Raw genomic sequence first — 22,063 nt, forward strand, 5'->3', positions numbered from 1 at the left:
AGATTATATTTCACCTCTTTTCTATTTTTCCTTAGTTCAGGTGAAGAGTCATAGGGACTCGAAACATTAACTGTATTCCTCTCTGCAGATGCTGTCAGACCTGCTGAGTTTTTCCAAGTACTCACAATATGCTAGTCCCCATTCACACCCACAGCACTAATCAAACGCATAGGGGGAAAGGTATCTTGGCTCTGTCCACTGAAAGACAAAGGAAAGGTAGGCCTTTCTTATGCCCCTCTGTACATGAGTTCAAAGCCTGAGGTGATCAGGGATTGGTTACACCCTACATGGTCAGCTCTGTGAGTTGTCAAAGGTGATGCCGTCCCTATGAACTGTTTCAAAATGCTCCTCTTGACTGTTACAAGAACCCCAAGTATTGAACATGGTTGGTAAACATCACCAAGGTGGATCTTCACACTTCTTCAAGGCTTCATGCTCCCCTGAGCACAATGATAATCCCGTGAAATTAGAAGTTTCAAGATGTCCTTAGTGAGATCCATCCTGTTAGTGCCTTGATAATCACCATTGAAATGTCTGCAATAAAAACCAACCCATACCTGATTTTATAATTACAGGTTCCTGGTCATTTTATGGCCTATATCCTGCTTTAAGAATACACTTGTGTTTTAAGTGCTTGTTTACATGGGTGATCTGACCAATACTATTGACCACTCATTTAATCCTTGTGTTCCCACAAAGATCACACTTGCAAATTCAACAGTGGTCAATTTGATTTAATCACATAGTGTCTTATGTTTTTCATTCCTTCAAGAGATGTGGGTGTTGCTGGTTCAGTGACTGTCTCACATTCCGGCTAGACACATTCTCTCAGCATAACAGGCATAACTGTAATCATAAAATGCAGCCAAAAATTAACTAGTTACATTGTCATTTCAATATTTTCAGTCCATTTTACAATACTGAGCCATTTAATTTGGATCGGGGACAGAGCTCCCCCTATCGATGTTTGATTTTACACCCAGGAATTCTACTGTTTTGAAAAGACATCCCATTCTTGTAAAACTTCTGGGTTTTCTTGAGACCTTTCCAATGACCTGGAAATAAATGTGATCATGAGCCAACAGAGCTTTAAGATCTCACATTCAGTCACAGCCAGGAGGAGTCTTTCTGACCTCTTTGCCTCGACCTGGTGTCAAGTGAAGGAGCAAGAAGGGTTCCCTCTCAATCACTGTAGGTCTGACAGCTTGTATATTGGGGAATTGGGTGCAGTTTGGATGGTCAGATCCTCACACTCATTGTCAGAATTGTCACATGAAAAATGGACTGTTTGGACAATAGTGGCAGGGGGTGTGAGGGGGGCTGGGGAAACAGTGAGGAAAGGCATTTATTTTTTTTAAACTGCATTATTAATTCTGGATATAGCTAGTCAGTCTTCTCAGTAAGGAAGAAGATGACTTTGGAGCTGTTGCCCCCAGAGCTCTCCACTGCTCCTCACCTTATGTCTGGATCTGTTGTAGGTCTATTGATAGATTTGGGCATTGTTGATTATCGTGCAGAGACCGTAATGGTAGAAGGTGAACTTGGGAATTGCTTGACCACAAAAAAGACCATGGGTGAAATCTTGTGCCCACCACCGTGGCAAGTTTGGCGGGGGCATTTGATCAGGTGGGAGGTTGGCGGATGAGGACCCTCTTGCTTTCCCACCACCACCCTGATCAAGTCGGTGGTGGGAAGGCCCATGGACATCCTTCCTGCCCTGTTGCCAATGAATACCCTGGTATTAACCAAGAGGTGCTGCTCATTGTGCAGGGACCACGACAAGCAAACCCACTTGGGATTGCTTGCGAGCTCCAAGGGGAGAGACTCAGCATCGAGAATGGGGGCACTCTGAGAGCCATCCTTCTTAGTGGCGATCTCACTCCAATGCAAACCCATCCCACAACAACCCCCACCCCCCCAGCAGCACTCGTCTCCAGCCTGTGATTCAGTAACGGTCCTGGGCCTCGGGCAAGTGTTGTGCTGGCAGCAGCCATGACCTCGCCAGTGGCACTGCCAATCAATAGATGTACCAGCCTCTGATTGGGTTCTTGATCCCTGGGAAGACCTGCTGCTGGCCTGTCAAGTGCCTGATTGCAACAAGATGCAGCGGGTCTTTCCAAAAAGAAGTGACCCCCGCCCCCGTGGTTGTCACGGAAACCAGCAGCCGAAACTCCAGTTGCCTCCACATAATTCCATACCCTGTCCCTTGTGACTGTAGAGAGATTGAGCTCGGCGAAAGCTTCCATTCAGATCATTTTTTCTCCAGGCAAAAAAATCAATTAAAATCAGAAGGATCCTAAATTTCACAAGCATGGATCTCTCCATTTATAACCTCGCTAAACTCTATGATTAGGTTTCGGCCTTGTATTTATTTCCAGCCATCATAACTCAAACTTATCATCTCATAAATCTCCCCAACTTCAGTCCCAGTCCTTGCTGATCTCTAAAGCTGTAAATGAAATGATGTGAGAGGGAGACAAAAGAGCCAATATTTGCTTGAGGGGAATGGAGACAGTTGGTACATTTTTCCGTCAGTGATATCAGACTGATGTCAACTGACCTGCCAACTGGCACTGTTTAACTCACCCAAGAAGCCGCAGCTCTGGGCTGAGACACTAAGGAACTGTCCCTCAGTAATAGCCAGAGAAGATTCAAATCAACCCATCTCAACTGCCACATACAGGATTAAATTCAGTGACTAATAAACTTGATGTGCCAACTAAATGTTTTGATCATTCAAGTCGAATTTTAATTAACTACAGGCAAATGTGTTGAGTACGCAGTTACATTCACGAAGCCAGTGGGTGAAGGATTTTTTTTCCCCTAAAGTATATTTCATTCATAAAAATTTGTAAAATTACATGCCACAACAGTTCAAACTGGACATTACCGAAAGTATATTTCTAGTTCAAGTTCTTTCCATGCGGCACTGAGGTGGCTCAATACAATTTCAATTACCCATGATACTTACAATATGCATTCCATGGCAAAGATACCACCCAAGAGGTTTGACAAAGTTTCCAGCCCCTCTGTATGCTGTGGTGGGAGGGCCTTAGACAGTGTCCTTTCTCCATTGAACCTCTGTGGCAGCTGCCCCAAGTTTTAGTGCATACTCAACGTGTAGTCCTGAACTTTGAACGTGTCCGTCTGCAGCACTTAGTTGTGGAACAATTTGCCCTGGAAGACCATTAAGCTTCAGGCAGACCGAACAGCATCTTTCACCAGGAAGATGCTGGAGCCAATCTTTACTCAGTCTAGCATTTATTTAAAGTGAAACATTACAAACAGAAATCTCCTAACTCAACCATACTCCAGTTTCAGTGAATGTCAGTTATATCTGTGTAGAGTTCTATTGTTTGGTGTTTGATTGTGCATCTGTCAACAATTCACTATTCTGTGTGCTGCTAGTCAAGCCTGGTTGTTACTGAGAAAGAGAAATTAAACTGAATGTAAGCTGAAAACTTGTGCTGCAGACATTTTAAAAGCATTTGTAAATAAAGCTCCTGTTCAGGCAGAAACTAGTGTCATCTCTGCATATCTCCAAGGTGCAAAGACCATAAGACATAGGAGCAGAAGTAGGCCATTTGGCCCATTGAGTCTACTCCGCCAGTCAATGAGATCATGGTTGACCTGATAATCCTCAACTCCACTTTCCTGCCTTTTCTCCCTAACCCTTGATTCACTTACTGATTAAAAATCTGTCTATCTCAGCCTTGAATATACTTAATATCCCAGCCTCTACAGCCCTCTGTGGTAAAGAATTCCACAGATTCGCTACCCTATGAGAGAAGAAGTTCCTCTTCATCTCTGCCTTAAATGGGTGACCCCTTACTCTGAGATTATGCCCTCTGGTCCTAGATTCTTCCACAAGGGGAAATAACCTCTCAGCATCTACCCTATCAAGCCCCTTAAGAACCTTTCCATGTTTCAATAAGGTCGCCTCTCATTCTTCTAAACTTCAGTGAGTACAGGCCCAACCTACTCAACCTCTCCTCATAAGAAAATCTCTTCATACCTAGGATCAACCTAGTGAACCTTCTCTGGACTACCCCCAGTGCCAGTAAGTCTTTCCTTAAATAAGGGGACCAAAATTGTTCACAGTACTCTAGGTGTGGTCTAACGAGTACCTTGTGTAGTCTTAGCAAGACCTCCATGTTTTTATACCCCACTCCCTTTGAAATAAAGGCCAACATTCTATTTGCCTTCCCTATTACCTGTTAAACTTGTATGCTAGCTTTTTGGGATTCATGCACAAGGACACCCAAATCCCTCTGTGCTGCAGCTTTCTGCGCAACAATCCGGTCAAGGGAACCCCTAATTAGTGCCCTCCACCTATATATAATTAAAACACAATTGATATATAATTAACACACAGCCCAGAAGTAGGGCAGGGGAATTGCACAAGATTCACAAAAATAGCAGAACAAGTACAAAACAGAATTTTGCGTTGGTGTCAGCCATTTTGATTAAATTATTCACCTGAAAGGCTAACTTATTTAAAGATAATATAATGATTTCTGAGTACCAAAAACAGCCATTTCCACTGCAAGTTCTAAATCTTGTTATAAGAATCTCCTTTAAACAATTAGCTAGAAAGGTAGCACTGTAACGCATCCATTTGGTTTACTCTTTGATCTAAGGGGTTGATTGTGCATGTAACAAGGCTTCCACAGCATACCAGAGTTAGCATATCTTTCCCTTCTCAATCCCCTTCAACCTAAATTTCTCTGTAGGAAGCCAGACTTCAGCTGTGCCCTACTGCAAGCTCCTTTTGGTCCTTGGTTTATAATTGCAGCATCCTAGTCTGTGAAGGTTTGCAATGCTGGTCTCTCTCTGGTGGCTGTGGTAGGGTTGTCAACTCTCCAGGATTGCCCAAAAGTCTCAAGCAATTGAAGATTAACCTCCAGGACACTGCTGTGAGCTGCCTTGGAGAATAATCAGAGGAGCATCAGTCAAAATTTGATGTTGCTTTCATTTTCTTTGAACAATTTCCTCGTTAGCGGATGGTACAAGGACTAGGGAGCATAGATTTAAGGTTTCAGGCAAGAGATTCAGGAGGAATGTGGGGAACAACTTTGTTACGCAGCATGTGGTAATGGTTGGTACTTGCTGCCCACTCGGTTGGTGCAAGTGAAAATTGGATGAGCAGTTGAGGGAAATCAACTTTCAGAGTTTCTGCAATAGAGCTGGGGGTGATGAGATGGATTGGATTGCTCTACAGAGACACGACATGGACTCAATGGGCCAAATGGCCTCCTCCTGTGCCGCGATGACTCAATGACTCTATGGTTAATTGTGTAAAATATTGGAAGTGAGAAAACTAGATGTTTGACTGTCAAAGATTATCCACTCGAGTAACAGTGTGTGTTCACTTTACATTTGGCTGGGTGGCAAGGGACAGAGCAGTTGGAAATGAAAGGTCAGAGGTCACATGATGCAACCCTAGTTGTCAGGGTTTTATATCAAGGTGACTTGGAGCAATATTGGCAGGTTTCCAATGAACATGTAAGTAAGGTGCAAAACTCATCCAGTTGATGTAGAACTTCACCCAGAAACATTGTGGTATGAAATAGAGAAGAACGATGAGGCAGTATTGATGCAATATTTCCTGACAAGTGGTGCTGGGGTATATTGCTGGAGCAGGTTAGAACAAGTTTGAAGTAATGTTCTAAGCTGACTCCTGTGCCGGTGGCTCCTCGCTCAGCCTAAGCATTGCCATGCCTGGGTAACCTGAGTTAACCTGTGTCCAAATCAATTGAGGCAGGGATAGGTCACACAGCCTCCTCGAGCCTGCACCGCTATTCTGTAAGTTCATGATGGATCTCCTACCTTCCTGCACCATCCTCACTGTAGTGTAAGGATGTGGCACATAAAGGGTTAACGTGGGACTGAGTACAGTACAGTCCACGCACAATGTAACACATGACCCGCACCTAAGGGTCAGTGTAGTGTTGGACAGAGCCGTGTGTAGAAGCAAGCATGGAGACAGCTCCTGGCTTGGACCTTTAGTGTACCAATGTATATTGTTTCTAGCAGTTAATAAATACTTACTGTTGAACTATCCAAGACTACAACTATGCCCAAAACCTTACAACACCCACATCTTCTGATTCCTGTAATATCCAAAAATCTACCAGTTTCTGTCTTAAATATACTCAATAACTGGGCATAGATATCTCTCTGCAATGGAGAATTACAAAGATTCTCAACACTCTAAGTGAAGAAATTTCTTCTACACCCCTGTATGGCTGGCCCCTTATTCTGAGACAGCTCTGCATAGTTCAAGACTCTCCAGCAAGGGGAAACCACGCCCCAGCATCTACATTGTCAAGCCCTCTCGGAATCCTTCGAAACTCTAGGGACTATAAGCCTAGTCTACACTAATTTCTCCTCGTAGGACAATCCCCTCATCCCAGGAATCGGGGCAAGTACTGCATATTCTTCCTTGGGTAAGGAGACCAAAGCTGCGTACACTACTCCAGATGTGATTCCATCAAGGCTCTATACAATTACAGTAAGACTTCTTTACTGTTGGCCTCTGCGAAGGAATTGGAGGATAGCATACCATTGGCTTTTCTAATTACTTGCTCCACCTGCATGTTAACTTTCTGTGATCGTGGGTGCATTTTGGCTGCTATTCAGTCTCCTTCTGGCTTGGATATCGATTTTTCCCTGGTTTTTGTTATGTAGTCATTTTTGGCATGTGGGCATTACTGGCACGGTCAGCAATTATTACCCACCCTGAATTGCCTTTGAAATATATGAAGTGCCTTGGGATGTTAAAAACACCATATGAACACATAAGGTAACAATCCATGTTGTACCGAACCTGGAGACAATAATCTCAGGGCAGTGTTTTCCATAAGTGCCTCCAATGTCTCCTCACTCCATATGATGTTTCCTCAAGACCTCTATTCCCATGAAAGAATTAATTTATTCTAAAAATCCCAGTGCACATCCTCTGGTATTCTGAGTAATTGTGTATTTTTTAAAAATTGTTCTTTCATGGGATATGGGCATCACTGGCAAGGCCAGCATTTGTTGCCCATCCCTAATTGCCTTTGAACTGAATGACTGGCTAGGCCATTTCAGAGGTCAGTTAGGAGTCAACCACATTTGCATCCCCTAAGCTCAGCTCTGCAAGTAGTGCAAGAGCCTTCACCCAAATTAGAATTCTCTTACTAAATCCTCCTGCCTTGCTATATATCTCCTCCTTTCAAAAGCCTCCTTAAACCTCTCCCTTTGACCACACCTTTGGTAATTTCCTGCTAACCTCCTCGTTCACATCTACCTGCTGTGGGTTGTTTGCAATGTAAAAGAAACAAGGCAAGTTTTAAGTTGTTTTAACATTGGAGTCTAGATTTTCTGATTGACGTTATTTTCATGCTCAGGCTAACTGGTTTAAAGTACATTGGTTAATGATCTGGGCCTGTTCCTTTACTAAACTACCCCACTTTGAGTCTGAAATTTACTGTTCTCTGGTGCCTTTATTTCCTGAAAGATTTCTGGATCATTTTAGACCAGCAGTGTCTAGTACTTTAGCTGCATGTGGCTCATTGTGAATCTCGGTAAATGTACTTAAATAAAAACAGAAAGTGCTGGAAAGCCTCAGTAGGTCTGACAGCATCTGTGGAATGAGAAGCAGAGTTGACATTTCAAGTCCAATATGACTTCTTCAGTAAATGTACACTAATTTTAGTCGAAAAGCAAGTATGTGACTGAAAATGTTGGCTTAGCAGCATTAATTTAGACCACCACAGGTAAGTTGGCACTAATCTTGAACATGGTGGTATATAACTTTGTGGTCTCGTCCTCTTGAATCACTGAGTTCCCGGGACGAACAACAAATTTGCATTTTTCACATGCTCAAGATATCTATTGGAATTATCTTTGTAACTTAGCCACTGTTATGTCGGCAGATGTGGTAATTTGCGAGCAACAAGGCTCCACAGGCAGGTAATCTCTCCTCGGTGAGAGAGGGGTGACAAGAAAAATGCCCTGTTCTCATCCACAGTGCCATGGACTCTTTTCCATCCGCCCACTCAGGTGTGTCTGATCTCGGTCTACACCTTGTGTGAAAGATGGCACCTCTGACAGAAGAACACTCTCTCAATATCTCACTGGAGTCTCAGATCAAATCCTTTAAGGTAGGTCTTGAACCACTGAGTGAAGGCAGAATGACTACAGAATAGCGCCTGGGGCTTCCACCTCCCTTTCGCCGAGAGAAAGTTCCACAAGATCAAGGGTAGTCACTTGATAATCTGTATCACTCAGCTGCTTCTCGGCCTCTTTGGTAGATGTCTGAATATAGATCTGGACAATAGCTGTTGTCTTTCAGGTGAGACACTAAACCGAGAGCCCACCTATCCTCTTGGGCAGATGTAAAAGATTCCATGCAACTATTTTGAAGAAAAGCAGGACAGTCCTGACCAATATTGAGCATTCAACCAACACGTTGAAAACAAATTACTGAGTCATTTAATTCTTTACTGTTTGTGGGAGCTTGCCGTGCACAAATTGGCTAGCATGTTTTCTACATTACAGCAGTGACTACACTTCAAAAGGCGCTATTGAAATGCACATTGTTTTCACTCAGGCAACATTGGGCCAAAGGTAGCTGAACTAAACTTCCAATTTTATTAGTAAGAATACTTGAGACCCAGGCAGGAAAAGATTAACAGTGACCACGATTACCCCAATGATTATAGACTGACCATGTCTGAAAATTACCGGAAGCTACAACATTCATTCAATTTGATATCTCCCTAGTCTAAAAGAAGCTATAGGCTTCAGTGCTTTGGACTTTTCTGTTTAGCTTATTTATACTTTCGAGTGTAGCAATAGAACCAGAGGGGGAAAAAAATCATCTTACGTAAAAGACTGTTACAATCTGGAATGCACTGCCTGAAAGGGTGGAAGAATCGGATTCAAAAGGGAATTGGATAAATATTGGGAAAGGAAAATAAAATGTACGAGGCTATGCAGAAAGAGCAGAGGAGTGGCACTGGTTGGATAATTTTTTCCAAGAGCTGAAGCAGCCTTGGTGGGCTGAATGGCCTTCTCTGTGCTAGGTGATTCTATGATTTGGATGAATGTTTGATTGGTAAACATTTCCTGGGGCGAGGATCTCTTCATTTAAGCTTCAAGATCACTGTGATTGTGGCAGTCTGTTATGTCTGCCCCACACCCAACCAGGGAAACTTAGTCAGACAGTAGAAGGCATGGGCACAGGCTCCATGTCCTCTGCTCTCCTGATTATAATACAAGTGGCTTATTTAGATGGCACAGCATAGAAACGAGTTGAAGACAAGTCACAACAAAGACAGAAAATGCTGGAAAAACTCAGCAGGTCTGGCAGAATCTGTGGAGAGAGTAACAGAATTAACATTTCGCATCTGTATGACTCTCCATCAGAACTCATGGAAGAAGAGTCATATGTGACTCAACGTGAACTCTGTTTCTCTCACCATTGATGCTGCCAGACCTGCTGAGCTTTTCCAGCATTTTGTTTTTATTTCAGATCCCCAGCGTCCACTGTGTTTTGCTTTTATTCTAGAAATGGGCCATTCTGCCCAACAAGTCCATGCTGTCTCCTCCCCCTCTTCACCCAACCCCATATTGTTCTATTTCTTTTACCCTCATGTGCTTATTTAACTTCTCTTAAATGCTATCTACCTCAACATAGAGGGGGATGGTGGTGTAGTAATATTGTCACTGGACCTAGTGATCCAGAGACCCAGGGTAATGCTCTGGGGACCTGGGTTTGAATCCCACCAGGGCAGATGGTGGAATTTGAATTCAATAAAAATCTGGAATTAAAAGTCTAATGATGACTATGAAACATTGTCGATTGTTGTAAAAACCTATCTGGTTCACTAATGTCCTTAAGGGAAGGAAGGAAATCTGCCGTCCTTACCCAGTCTGGCCCACACGTGACTCCAGACCTACAACGATGTGGTTGACTCTTAAATGCTCTCTGAATGAGGGCAATTAGGGATGGGCAATAAATGCTGCCTAACCAGCGACACCCACGTCCCCTGTATGAATAATAAAACAAAAGTGGTTCTGTCACTGAACTAGTAATCTAAAGGCCCGGGTTAATGCTATGGGAGCAAAGGCTCAAATCCCACTATGGCAGCAGCTGGTGGAATTTAAATTCGATTAATAATCTAGAATTTTTTTGAAAAGCTAGTCTCAGTGATAGTGACCATGAAACCATTGTCGATTGTAGTAAAAACCCATCTGGTTCGCTAATATCCTTTAGGGGAGGAAATCTGCTACCTTCCTGATCTGGCCTACACGTGACTCCAGATTCTCAGCAATGTGGTTGACTCAAATGCCCTCTGAAATGGTGTGGCTAACCACTTACTTCAAGGGCAATTAGGGATGGGCAGCAAATGCTGGTGTTGCCAGCGATGCCACATCCCATGAAAAGAATAAAGGGAAGTTTCCACATTCTAACCACTCACTGTCTCCTTACTTTCAGTGATCTGTCTATTGACCTGTATTCCATTTTTAGTTGATGACAACCACCCAGAACTTTGAAACCTATATTTCTCTCTTTTTTCCCCCTTCCCCATCCTCCTTTGGGCAAACAGTAATTCCTCCTTTTCCATTCTTGTTTGTGTCCCAGTCTAGTTCAGCTAATAGAATAGGTCTAAATTTATCTTAATTTCCATTCTTGTAGTTGTTTGGCATTGTGTGTAGTTTAGACCGTTTAGTCCTCCTTTTAGCAAAAGGCACCATCTGGCTGTATTCATCGGTACCACATGTCATAGCAGCAGGGCAGTGATCTCGGCTAGCTCTTTTGCTGGGCAATGCCAGTTGAGGGGATGGTGCGGCAAAGAATCCACCAAACTGCTGTCACCAGCCGCATCATGGTAGCTGGAAGCACCATTAGTGGGTGCCAATTATGCATGCTGAGCCAGAAAGACATGCCCTGAAGGTGGGGCGGGGAGAATAATCTAATGGCCAGGGACTTTATTTTGTGATTTTGTTCATTTTCTCCCTTTCTCTTCCCATCTTGAGTAAGTGTGTGTGAGGATGATTCTGGGTGCGAGCAGGTTTCCCTGCCAACAGTCGCGCTCTGGCATCTTGTCCAAACGTGTAACTTGATAAGAAGCGTCGGCAGGTAATTCCACCATGAGGGCATCATAGCCACGTCTGATCCCATTCTCACCCAGTATCAAAAGCGACCACTTCTAGTAGAGGTAACTTTATGTTGTTGACACAGGACCCCAATCTGCATACTTAAAGAAGGACCCCAGACCCGTCCTCCCCTCTCCAGGCATCCCTTGTGCCTGTTCAGGAACTGAAGCAGCGGGATCAGTGTGGGTTAATCCACACGCTGGCTGGTGGGCAGAGTGACACTCCAACCCACTTGGCTCCAGTTCATCGGAATGGCTTGCTGTCTCTTCTCGCATTGCTGTCCACTATGAAATATGTTGCGTTCTCTTTAGACACAAAAGCTCTTCAGGGATTTAAGAGCAAAGCATGTTCTTTTAAAATGTGTAATGTATGTGCAAATACCTTGGAACAGCAAGTCCAGCTGCCCATCTACCACCAAGCTCACTCTCCCAAACAGTGAGAGAGACACAGGCTAAGCACTGTTTCTCCAGCATGTCCTGTTAACATGGCTGTGACCGGCGTGCCTGGGAGTGGTCGGGAAACAGACTGCCAACTGCAGTCAGCCCCCGACCGCGATTTCATGCTGGCTGGCCAATTAACAGCCAGCCAGTGTAAAGCATGCTTATATGATCAGCGCTGCCTGGGTTGGGGGTGGGAGGAGGGTGAATGCTGAAGTCAGCGCAGGTTTGGGGCAGCGCCGAATGAAAGCTCCCTAAAGGCATAAAGCCACCTTCAGGAGCTAAAGAATTGCAAAAACTTAAAGATTTTAAAAACCAGGAAGAAATACCCACGCATCAGAATCAGTCACCCGAACATATGGATGGTGAAAATTGTGTGCAAACGTTTGTATGTTTTTTATATTAATATCAGAAACCTCATCACGCCCTTGGATGAGGTTTCCTGAAAAACGCAAAGGCCACCTGGTTGATTTGCCCATCCGCCAACCATAACGTTGGACAGGCAGCAAAAAACCCCAGTTAATTGCGCCGCTAAAGGGCTTAATAACCCTCTTAATTGTCGGCGGGCGCGCTTCCGAGTTTAGTGCACGCCCGTCGACCGAAATATCCACGCGTGTGCGCAATGACATTGGGGTGCTCGCCCAACATCATCGCGCGCCATTTTATGCTCGAGTGTGTTGGACGCAGGCCCGCACACCAAGCAAAAAATTCTGCCCATGGTATCTTGGGCTGTCAGGGTGGAAATACAGGGTGAATGTTAAATCCACATTAGGATGAGACAGTCCACTTCTACAAACCCTCTCGGAATGTAAATTGTACAGTACTTTTTCAGTGTTGAATGCTTGGGTTGCTGAAAGGGTTAAGCCAGTCCTTTTGATTCACCTGGGCAGCTGATTGGTGAGAATCTAATCTGACAGCTGATAGCTTGAAACATTCTGAGCGCAGGAGGGAAATCAGGGCACTTTAGGAATGTCTTAACAAGCTCCTCCCTCCAAACTACCACTGGGTTAACAACAGTCACAACAAATTTGTAAAGTAACAAAGGACTCCTGGCAAGCAAAGTGAGCTGTGTATGTTTGTATCTGAACAGGATACTTACTTTCTGAAGATCACCAGAGTGGCCCATGTGGGAATGCAGGAACAAGGAAGTCTTTTTTTTAAACTAACCTTTGTGTTTAAGCAGGGTTTTGAATGCAGAAGCACTTATCACAAATCACATTGTGAAATACCATGAAAGGAATCTAAATTACTCCTGCTTCCTGCTTCGAGGTGCTTTCAATCGACCTAGCTGCTGAGGGAGGTCTGGTTACCCCAAAAGGAAAGTGCTATTGCAGAAGAAGAGAGAAGAAGGTTCTGAAAAGCTTTTGCGACCTGTGCTGATTCAATGTGTGCTTTCAAAGGAGTTGATTTGCTCAGGTGTGATTAGGCACACCAGCCATTGTGACAGGAGATGTGGTTTGCATAGGCTTCATAGTGTTTTTCTGGCCTCTCCTGAGCTCATATATCATATGGAGGCCCCCCAGGGCCTGTATAAGAGAGATGGAAGCACTCAGAGAGTCTGTTGTCCATTTGGCTCTTCAGATGTCGACTTACAAACGAGCCACCTTTGACGAGGATGACCTGATCGACTCCACTGTTGATGAAGTGTACCCAGAGGGCCACCAGGTAGGACATTTGAAATCTAGCTTTTGTAACAATGTTACTGCATGTTGTGTCCCTTTTAATTTCTGCATCCCAAATCTCTGTGCTTTTCTCAAACACTGAACCTACTTCCATTTAGACTAAAATCACTAATGTTTTTACCACACTGAAAACTCTTCTGGTCCCAATCTATCTGGCTTCCCTGAATCTCTTCATTTCTGCTTGATTTATTTTTCTCTTCGCTGGGGGGATGTATTGCTTCCATTTCCTCCAGCTTTGTTATCCTTTCCAACTAGGATGCCTGTACAGTTTGGGAACATGTGTACATCCACAGTCATTAGTACAGTGATTTTTTTTAAAAAAAATGCACAGGATTATGGATGTCGCTGGCAAGCTCAGCCCTTGAGAAGGAGAGGGTAGTGATGAACCACCTTCTTGAATACAACTGAATAACTTCCTAGAGCACTTCAGAGGGCAGTTAAGAGTCAACCATGTTCCCTATGGGTCTGGAGTCACTTGTAGGCCAAACTAGCAGATTTCTTTCCCTATAAGGGCATTAGCAATATGTTTTATGGTCACTATGGCTAACTTTCAGTTCTAGATATTTTTGTTGTCCAGATTTAATTTGAATTTAAATTCTGCCAGCTGCTGTGGTGGAATTTGAACCCATGTCCCCCTCAGCATTAGCCTGGACCTCTGGATTACTAGACCAGTGACATTACCACTACGCCACCACCTTGCCTACTTTCACAGTCTGGAGTTTACAATGCAATTTCAGTGGCACAGGAGATTAACTTGGTTTCTGTTAAGGACACAGAGACTCTAAATGAATCCCCTCACCACTCAGCCCTCTCACCACTCCACCCTAATCTTTCTTTCCAATTCCCTGGTGAGAGGTTGGGTTGGTGCCGTGTTGCCCAAGGTGACTTCCCCTCAGGTTTGTTTTGCCCCCATTTCCTGTGTGCATTGGGAGTGAGGGACGCAGAACCCACAAGGCCTCAAGTCGGAACGTGAATGGGAATTCTCCCCATCCACACCAGGAAAGTTGTGGCTCTGTCGTTGGTGGTGTTGGGGGGTTTGAATTTAAGCCAAATGATCTGCCATTGTGGTGACTGCAGGAGTTTGCGTGTGTTGCAATCAGGAGCTTGTTATCAATCCATGACAACCATGAATCCCCTTTTTTCTCCTTCCCTCCTATTTTCCCCTTTCCTGTCGCCTGAACAGTCTGGCTGGATTTTTCATGAAAGACCCTAGACACTTCAGTGCTGGCCAACAAGCCAACTGCACGTGGCATCACAGCCATGGTGAACTCTGTTCTTATCGAGGCTCGAGCAACTTCCAGCAGGGGCCACTGGATAAATTTCAGGAGCAGGAACTCTAGCTGATTCTCCCGCTTTACCCCAAGCTCATGTGCACTGAGTCCGATTGTATCACTAGCTCAGCTGTGATCTTCGGACATGGCGCAGGTCAGGGATTGAATCTGGGTCTTCTTGGGCTTGTTTAACTCACCAACCCTTGGCAATTAAGCCACCTGGAGACCACGTGGTACTCTTTTTTTAACTTAATAGTTAGGAAGATTTTTTAAAAATTGGATTTGCATTGGTGACATCACAGAAACGTTAATGCATTGAGCTGCCTGCGTTCCTAAAATTCTTCCCTCGTCCCATTCCAATTGAAGATGCCAAAAAGGGCGATGTACTTCACTGTCAAAGATAAATATATAAACCTTCTGACAATTTGTCACCAACGCAAGAGGCGATGAACTGAGAGGAGAAACAGAGTTCTCCTTGCTGCAACACTAATTTTCGCAATGTGGTTAGGCACATGTGAATGTGGGATCAGATTTTAAGGCTCTGAGGCAATTTTCTCAAGGAGTGAAAGTCTAGACAACTTGATGGGTTGAGGCAGTTCAACAGCAGCTTGAGGAAGAAAGGATAAATATTCCAAAATGCTGGAAATAGCCAGCAGGGCAGGCAACGTCTGTGGAGTTGAAACTAGTGAACCCGATATGGAGTATGGAGGGCTGGATGGTGTTTAATCAAAATATGAGCTGCTGTTCCTTGAACTTTGGTTGAGATTACCTTAGCTTCGTTTGAAAGATATAGGAAGCCAAGGACAGGGAAATCAGGGAGTGGGGCAGAGAATTCAAAAGACGGATGACCAGAACTTGGGTTTATGCAGACTGAATGGAGCATTCAGCAAATCGGTCACTGAGTCTGTGTTTAGCTTCCCCACTGCAGAAGAGACTACATTGTGAGCGGTGAATTCGGTACACTAAGTCACTCTGTTACCTAAAAGGAGTGTTTGGGCTCTGTAAGGTGGGAAGGGAAGTGGTAAAAGGGCAGCTGTTGCATCTCCTGTGCTCTCATGGGAAGGTGGGGTGGGAAGGGGACAGGGTGTTGGAGGTGACTGAAAAGGGGACCAGGATAACGCAGAGGAAACCGTCCCTTCAGAATGATGAAATGGGAGGGTAAGATGTTAGCTGTCAATGTTGTCGAATATGGAAGGCTGCAACGTGTCTCATTAGTAAGTGAGTTTCCACTTGGGACACCCTAAATTGCAGCTGTTTTGAGAAATGTTCTTTGTTCCTAGAGTTTTTGCAGGTCGTAAGGTGATAATAGGATAGGATAGATGATAATAGTTAAAAGGAGGATGGGACGATAGGAAAGCAATGACTGCTTGATACCCAGAGGAGACTGCACTGGGCACTAGCATGCTGCTGAACCGAGCTAAAGGCATGGTGAGCAGCCATTTCAATAGAGTACTGGTTGACCACAGGGAATGCAGGTGGTTGAACAGCAACGTGAGATCTCAGAGCCTGCAGGCAATTTGACAGAGTGGCAAGACAACAAGGCAGCAAACGGGCAACTCACTAGAGAAACAATGTCACGGGGGAGCAAAGCATTTGATAGAGATGAGGGATCACACAATGTACCAGTAGGGAGCAGCAAGCATGGGCAGCTCAATAGAAGAACCAGACCCACAATGGCACTGCTCTGACCGAGGAGGTCTCGCCCAAGCAACCACCTCCTTTCAAGGCCCTCCAATCAAATTGCTATTCAGAATTACAGCCCATTATATAGCTACGGTCCTATAATTGTTCAATATACTTTTTAATATGTTCTAATAACATTCTGCTATGGTTCAGTGATGGCACTCTCTCCTCTAGGTCAGACTCCTCTAAGTCCCACTCTATAGACATGAGCACAAAATCCACGTTGACATTTCGGTGCAGTACTGAGGGGGTGCTTCGTTGTCAGAGGTGCCACCTATCAGATGGAATTAGAAATCCAAAATCTGCTCCCTCACGAATGTTTCCATGGCACTGTTCAAAGAGCAGGGGCATTCTCCTGGTGGCCTGGCCAATATTTATCCTAAAACCAAAAGCACTAAAAAAACATTAACTGGCCATTACCTCATTGTTGTTAGTGGGTCTGTGCTGTGCGTAAACTGGCTGCCATGTTTTCTTCATTGTGTGACAACACTTCAGAAGTACTTCACTAGCTGTAAATCACTTTGGGATGGTCTGTGATCTTGAAAGGCACTATATAAATGCAAGTCCTTCCTTCCCTTCCCCTTTTCCCAATGCTTTCCTTTGCAAAACCTGGGCCAACACTGAACGCAGTACCCACACATTGCTGCACAGTCAGAGGTGCCCAGTCTGTGTCAGGGGAGTATAAAAGACCCTGTGCTACTCTGTGAAGAGCAGGGGATGTGTCCTAGCCAAAAGCACCCAAAGCAGATGAACTAACTCATCCTTCGTCACATTGCTGTTTTTGAGACCTAGTTGCCTAGGCTGCCTTCAAAATGGCAATGATTATATTTATAAAATAATACATTGAAGTAAAGCGCACTCTGACATCTGAGGATGTGAAAGGGGCCATATAAATGCAAGGATATTTTGAATGTTTCCTGCAAGGGATATTACTGTTTCCTTTTAAACATCTCTGGGTTCCTTTAGCATGGCAGGTAGTTGAATGTGGGGCAAGGAAGCGGATCTGAAACAGCTTTCAGTAAATTTGACATAACACACTTGTTTTTATTTTTTAAAAAATAACTAGGGCAAGTCTCTAAACAGCATTAGCCCTAACCTTGTCATGTTCATTGTTCCCTGACTGACCTGTTACACTGGAGGCTGGGTGTGGGTGGTGCAGGGGAGGTGGAGGATTGTAGCTAGTGTCCCTCAGTTCAAGATGCTAGCCATCAGCTTGGAGATTAATGATACCCTGACACTGAATCATCCCTATGGGCCTAATAAAATGACACTAACCATAAGTAATGTGAGTACAGACTCAGTAATGCCTTTCACTGCTACAGGAAGCGCAGAGCATAGAAAAACAATGAGCATTCTGAAGATTGGGCATCAGTATTTCCGAGTGTTTATGCACTGGCTCCAGGCACAGACTAGGTGCCGAGAGACTAGGACACTGGCATTCAGTCAATCTAACCAGTCAGAATGAGAGGGAGAACAAGCCAATTTTTGCTACAAGCCTAGATCCTTCAGATCGGAGGTTTCCCCCTTTGCTGCACCATTCTGTTTCTATTTAACAGTAAACGCCAAGCTAAGATTTGATGTTAAGTGATAAAAAAAAATTAGGAGTTTTGGATGTGGTAAAGGACAAACCTGTTGCAGGTTTCATCTTTTGACCTCTGTGAATTTTCCACCGAGCTCTTGAGCAAGTCAGTTAGGGAGTGACAGATCCATCAATTAATTCTGTTTCAATTTTTGTTCAAAAGAAGTCGTGCTACCATCTCCTTGCCAAGTTATTCATTGTTCATCAATCAAGGTATGCAGTTTGTAATCTAAAATGTTTAAGCAAGTTGTGACAAGGAATATGAAGGAGGGAAGGAGCTGTTCACCAGTGTCTTGGAAGGCAGTCCCTTTCCCAAAAGTCTTATTAATTTTTAAAAACAGCCTAAAAATTGTGGACTCAAAATTGAATGTAATTCTGGGTTGCTGGCATCACAGAATCATATAACACAGAAGTCCATTTGGCCCATTGTGCCTGTGTCACCTATTTTAATGAATTATCCAGTTATCCCACTCTTCTCTTTCCCTTTAGCCTTGCAAATTATCTCCTGTAGCATTTATCCAATTCCCTTTCGAAAGTTATGATGGAAGTGCTTCCACCACCTCCTTAAATCGTGCGTTCAAATTCATAACTTGCAATATAAAAAGTAATTGTTTCCCTCTCCTCTCCAATTCTCTTACAATAATCTTAAATCTGTGTCCTCTGGTTCCTAATCCTCTCTAGCCTGTGAAATGAGCTTTTCCCTCATAATTTTGACCACTTCTGAAATCTACTATCAATCTATTCTGCCCTGAGAAGAACAATCTTTGTTTCCCCTGTCTCTCTGCCTCATTGAACTCCTACATCCCTGTTATTCCAGTAAATCTCCCCTATACAGATTTTTAGGATGACAGGGTTTCCCATCCCATCATCCAAGTCGATGGAGAACACACCCCACTGATGCTACCTGCCCCACGGCCATTTAACACTCCAACTTGGCTGGAGGCAAGACTACTACCCCTCACTCAGGAGGAAGCCCCGCCTCACAGTTGCTGGCCAATCTGATTGGCTGGCAGCTCTCTGGTCCTTGCAGTGCCAGAAGCTGCAGTGGGCAGGACTTGGACTGCAAGCATTCCCCGGAGCCCAAGTCCTGGGAGCCTGGGACCAGGTAAGCTTTGGGGGTCTCGGGAAAAGGAAGGGAGGTGAGGCCCAAGAGGGTGGGCAGAAGGGGGTGTGGCTGTATTCCTGGAGAGGGAGAACCTGCAGGGGCCATTCCTTTTGAGGGTCGTGTCCAGTGTTAACAGGAGGCTGCTGATAGAGGCTGCCCCTCCCACCCGAAGCCTGAAAATGGTTATATTTTGGGCTTCACGCCTGCTCCTGAACTCCTCCATCTAGCCTGAAAATTGAGGCCAGATGGAAAACTGCCCTTAAGTCATCACTAATTGGCCATTTAAGGGCCCCAGTTGGGGCAAGGGTGGGCCAGGCAACCTAGGCCTCGCCCATCCCAATGTAAAATTGCAGAGAGATCAGGGCAGGCAGGAGTCCAATGGAAGGCTACCCACCACCCCACCCCTACCCCTGGCCTATAAATCTGCTGGCAAAGGAACATAAAATTCTGCCTCAAGGCGTTGACATCTGTCCTAAAGTGTGGTGCCAAAATTATACACAATGGGGTGAATTTTGACCCCCTCCCCCAAAACTGGTGGGTTGGGGTTTTGGCAAGATGTTAAAATTTTTAAAATGGCAGAACCAAATCAAGTTTACTAGGTCTCTGGGAACCCAACAGCTCCAGGGAAAGGACAAGTGCCTTTACAGCATAGCTTGTGTGGGCCAGGGAGAAACAAGCATGCCTGCTTCCTCAAGTTTACCTCCTTACTTTGGATAAGAGCCACTCCTGAGGGGTAATCAGATCTCCTGCTTCTACATTTGGAAGGGCAGCCGCAGGTTCCCTGCCTTGGGCTGTAGCCTGCTCTGGAGTATTGCCTGCCTGACTGGAATCCGAGATGTCAATCAGCTGTGAGGTAATGGCATAGTGGTATTGTTGTTGGGTTAGTTAGAGACCCAGGTTAATGCTCTGGCGACTCGGGTTCAAATCCCACCACAGCAGATGGTAGAATTTTGAATTCAATAAAAATCTGGAATTAAAAAGTCTAATGATGATTGTTGTAAAAACCCATCTGGCTCACTAATGTCCTTTAGGGAAAGAAATCTGTTATCTTTACCTAGGGATGGGCAATAAATGCTGGCCCAGCCAGTGAAGCCCACATCAATGAATGAAAGAAAATCTGATTGGCGGCAAAACTGGATTTCTGCATTTCGTGTCCGAAACTCCCCTTTCAATATTGGGTACTCGGTGTTTTCATCAAGCAAGACTGCCTTGCTTTTGTACTCTCAATACTCTCAAGTAATGATGAAACGTGTAATTTGTGCTTTGGTCCACATGTTCCTGCCACCTTAGTACCTTCAAGGTTTAGTGTACTAAGCAACAAATAATGAAATATGTCTGGGGATCGCATGCAGGTCAGGTGACAACCCTCTGTGTACCGGACCCTTGAAGACAATTTACATACTTACTGAGTTTGTGCACTGAGATTGCAGTGGAACACTTGACCTGATTATTGTGTCCGTACAGACTCCGACAAGTTGCCATGTTATCAGAGTGGCATTGTTGTTCCTGAAATGATCATGTTGTTCTGTTTTAAACCTGGGCCCGGGACGTTGGGTGTGTATCAGAGAAGAGCTGCTCAGCCCTTGAACCCTTGCCCTGCTTGCTGTGGCATATCGGTTGTTTGTTCTGTAAAATTCCAGTCAGAGGTTGTTCTATTACTCACTTTTGACCTGCAAATGACTTCAATTCATTGTGCTCTTCTATTGTTCTCTGACGCCATGGTACAATATTTGAAATATTTGAAAGCTGCAGTACTGGGCAATGACCCTAAATGGTATTGGTTTGTGGTATAATTACTACTCACATTAAGTTGCTACTTTGCCACTCAAGCTTGAAAACTTCAGTCAATTTTTTTTTTGTCTTTGCCCCTTCTGAGCTCAGTCCGTTACCACCAAAGGCACTGGCCAACAGCTCAACGCAATGATGTGTGCTACCAGGAAAATAAGCCAAAGGAGCCCTGAACTGTGCACTGTAGATATGACATGATAAGTTTTGTGAAAATTCTGGCCCTATATCCTGGGATACTTGTTAAGCATCTATTGGATAATACTACAGCACTGTAGTTGGTGTTTTCTGCCCAGTCCACTGGCTAAATTTCTTATTGCCTAGGAACTTAATGCATTTTCCGCTCTTACTCCGAATAGACACATTAACATCAAGGCCTAGGCATCTGTTCACACAGCCTCATGATGCCAGTGTGCACATTACCAAATGGAAACGTGCTACCTGTCATTATTGAGTAAGGACAGAAAATAAGTGTAATTTATCCATGCCAGAAAGGGGCATTAATCCCACTAAATATGCAAAATAAGCCTCTGGAAAATATGCAAATAAAGCGCCTGACACTTGTGTGAATCTCCTTTCCAATGCTGGTTTGGCCTGAGGCAACTGGTGGCATTGACACTGCACTCAGAGGGGTGGTGGGGAATGGGCCTCTGGGTTGCCTGCTGGGCATGACACAAGAAGATAAGTCATTTATCGGAATGTGGAACTGGACACAGCAGGAGGCTCTTCCTGACTCCACATTAGAGCAACCAATCTGTACTGATGGCTCTTGAACCCGGGATCCAAACCCAGAGTTTGACCCCTGACCACTGGCCCCACTTTCCTGAAGACCCAATCTTGCGGTACCCATTGTCAGCAGCTCTCAGGACCTTGCTGGATCCATTTGGAGGCCCAAGTGATCAATATTGGGGGAGCCTCTGGCATCAGTATTCGGCACAAGAATTGTGCCCCTATCCTCCAACCACTATGCCCAAAAATGTACACGCTCGAACATCTGGGCCCCGAATTGTGTTCTCTATTTTGCAAGTCAAAAGCAAACTATTATTCCCTGCTGTTTGCAATTGTTTCATTGATGTTGGATTTCAGATTGCTAGGACAGAGTTGAATACCCATTTCTGGCTGAATTATGTAAGCTATGGAGAGATGGGGGTAACTGCATTAGCAAAATGAGGGGCCAGTGTCAAAGTCCAACCTACCTTGATTCCCAACACAAATGTTGGCTGATTCTCAGCCAGAGAAACACTGCTTGACATACTTACAGGACTGCTCCCTGGTGTAAAAACAAAGTGCTGGAAAAATTCAGCAGGTCTGGCAGTATCTGTGGAGAGAGGGAGAAACAGAATTAACGTTTTGAGACCAATATGACTCTGCTT

The 22,063-nt window shown here is 44.5% G+C and overlaps 1 protein-coding gene across 5 annotated transcripts in view; it reads left to right on the forward strand.

Annotated features, from left to right (window-relative positions):
• The window catches only part of LOC121288335 (endothelin-converting enzyme 1-like), a 340,217-nt gene that overhangs the window by 161,898 nt on the left and 156,256 nt on the right, over window positions 1-22,063 (forward strand). For 4 of the 5 annotated variants that reach the window (XM_041206886.1, XM_041206887.1, XM_041206889.1 and 1 more), the window contains exon 2: window positions 13,167-13,250. In XM_041206886.1, the coding sequence (XP_041062820.1) occupies window positions 13,167-13,250 (84 nt within the window). Of the gene's footprint in view, window positions 1-12,726; window positions 13,251-22,063 lie in introns of those variants that run through there. The other variant, XM_041206885.1, reaches the window with a different exon arrangement.

This window comes from Carcharodon carcharias, chromosome 15 (assembly GCF_017639515.1).
Source record: "Carcharodon carcharias isolate sCarCar2 chromosome 15, sCarCar2.pri, whole genome shotgun sequence".
Taxonomy (NCBI): Eukaryota; Metazoa; Chordata; class Chondrichthyes; order Lamniformes; family Lamnidae; genus Carcharodon; species Carcharodon carcharias.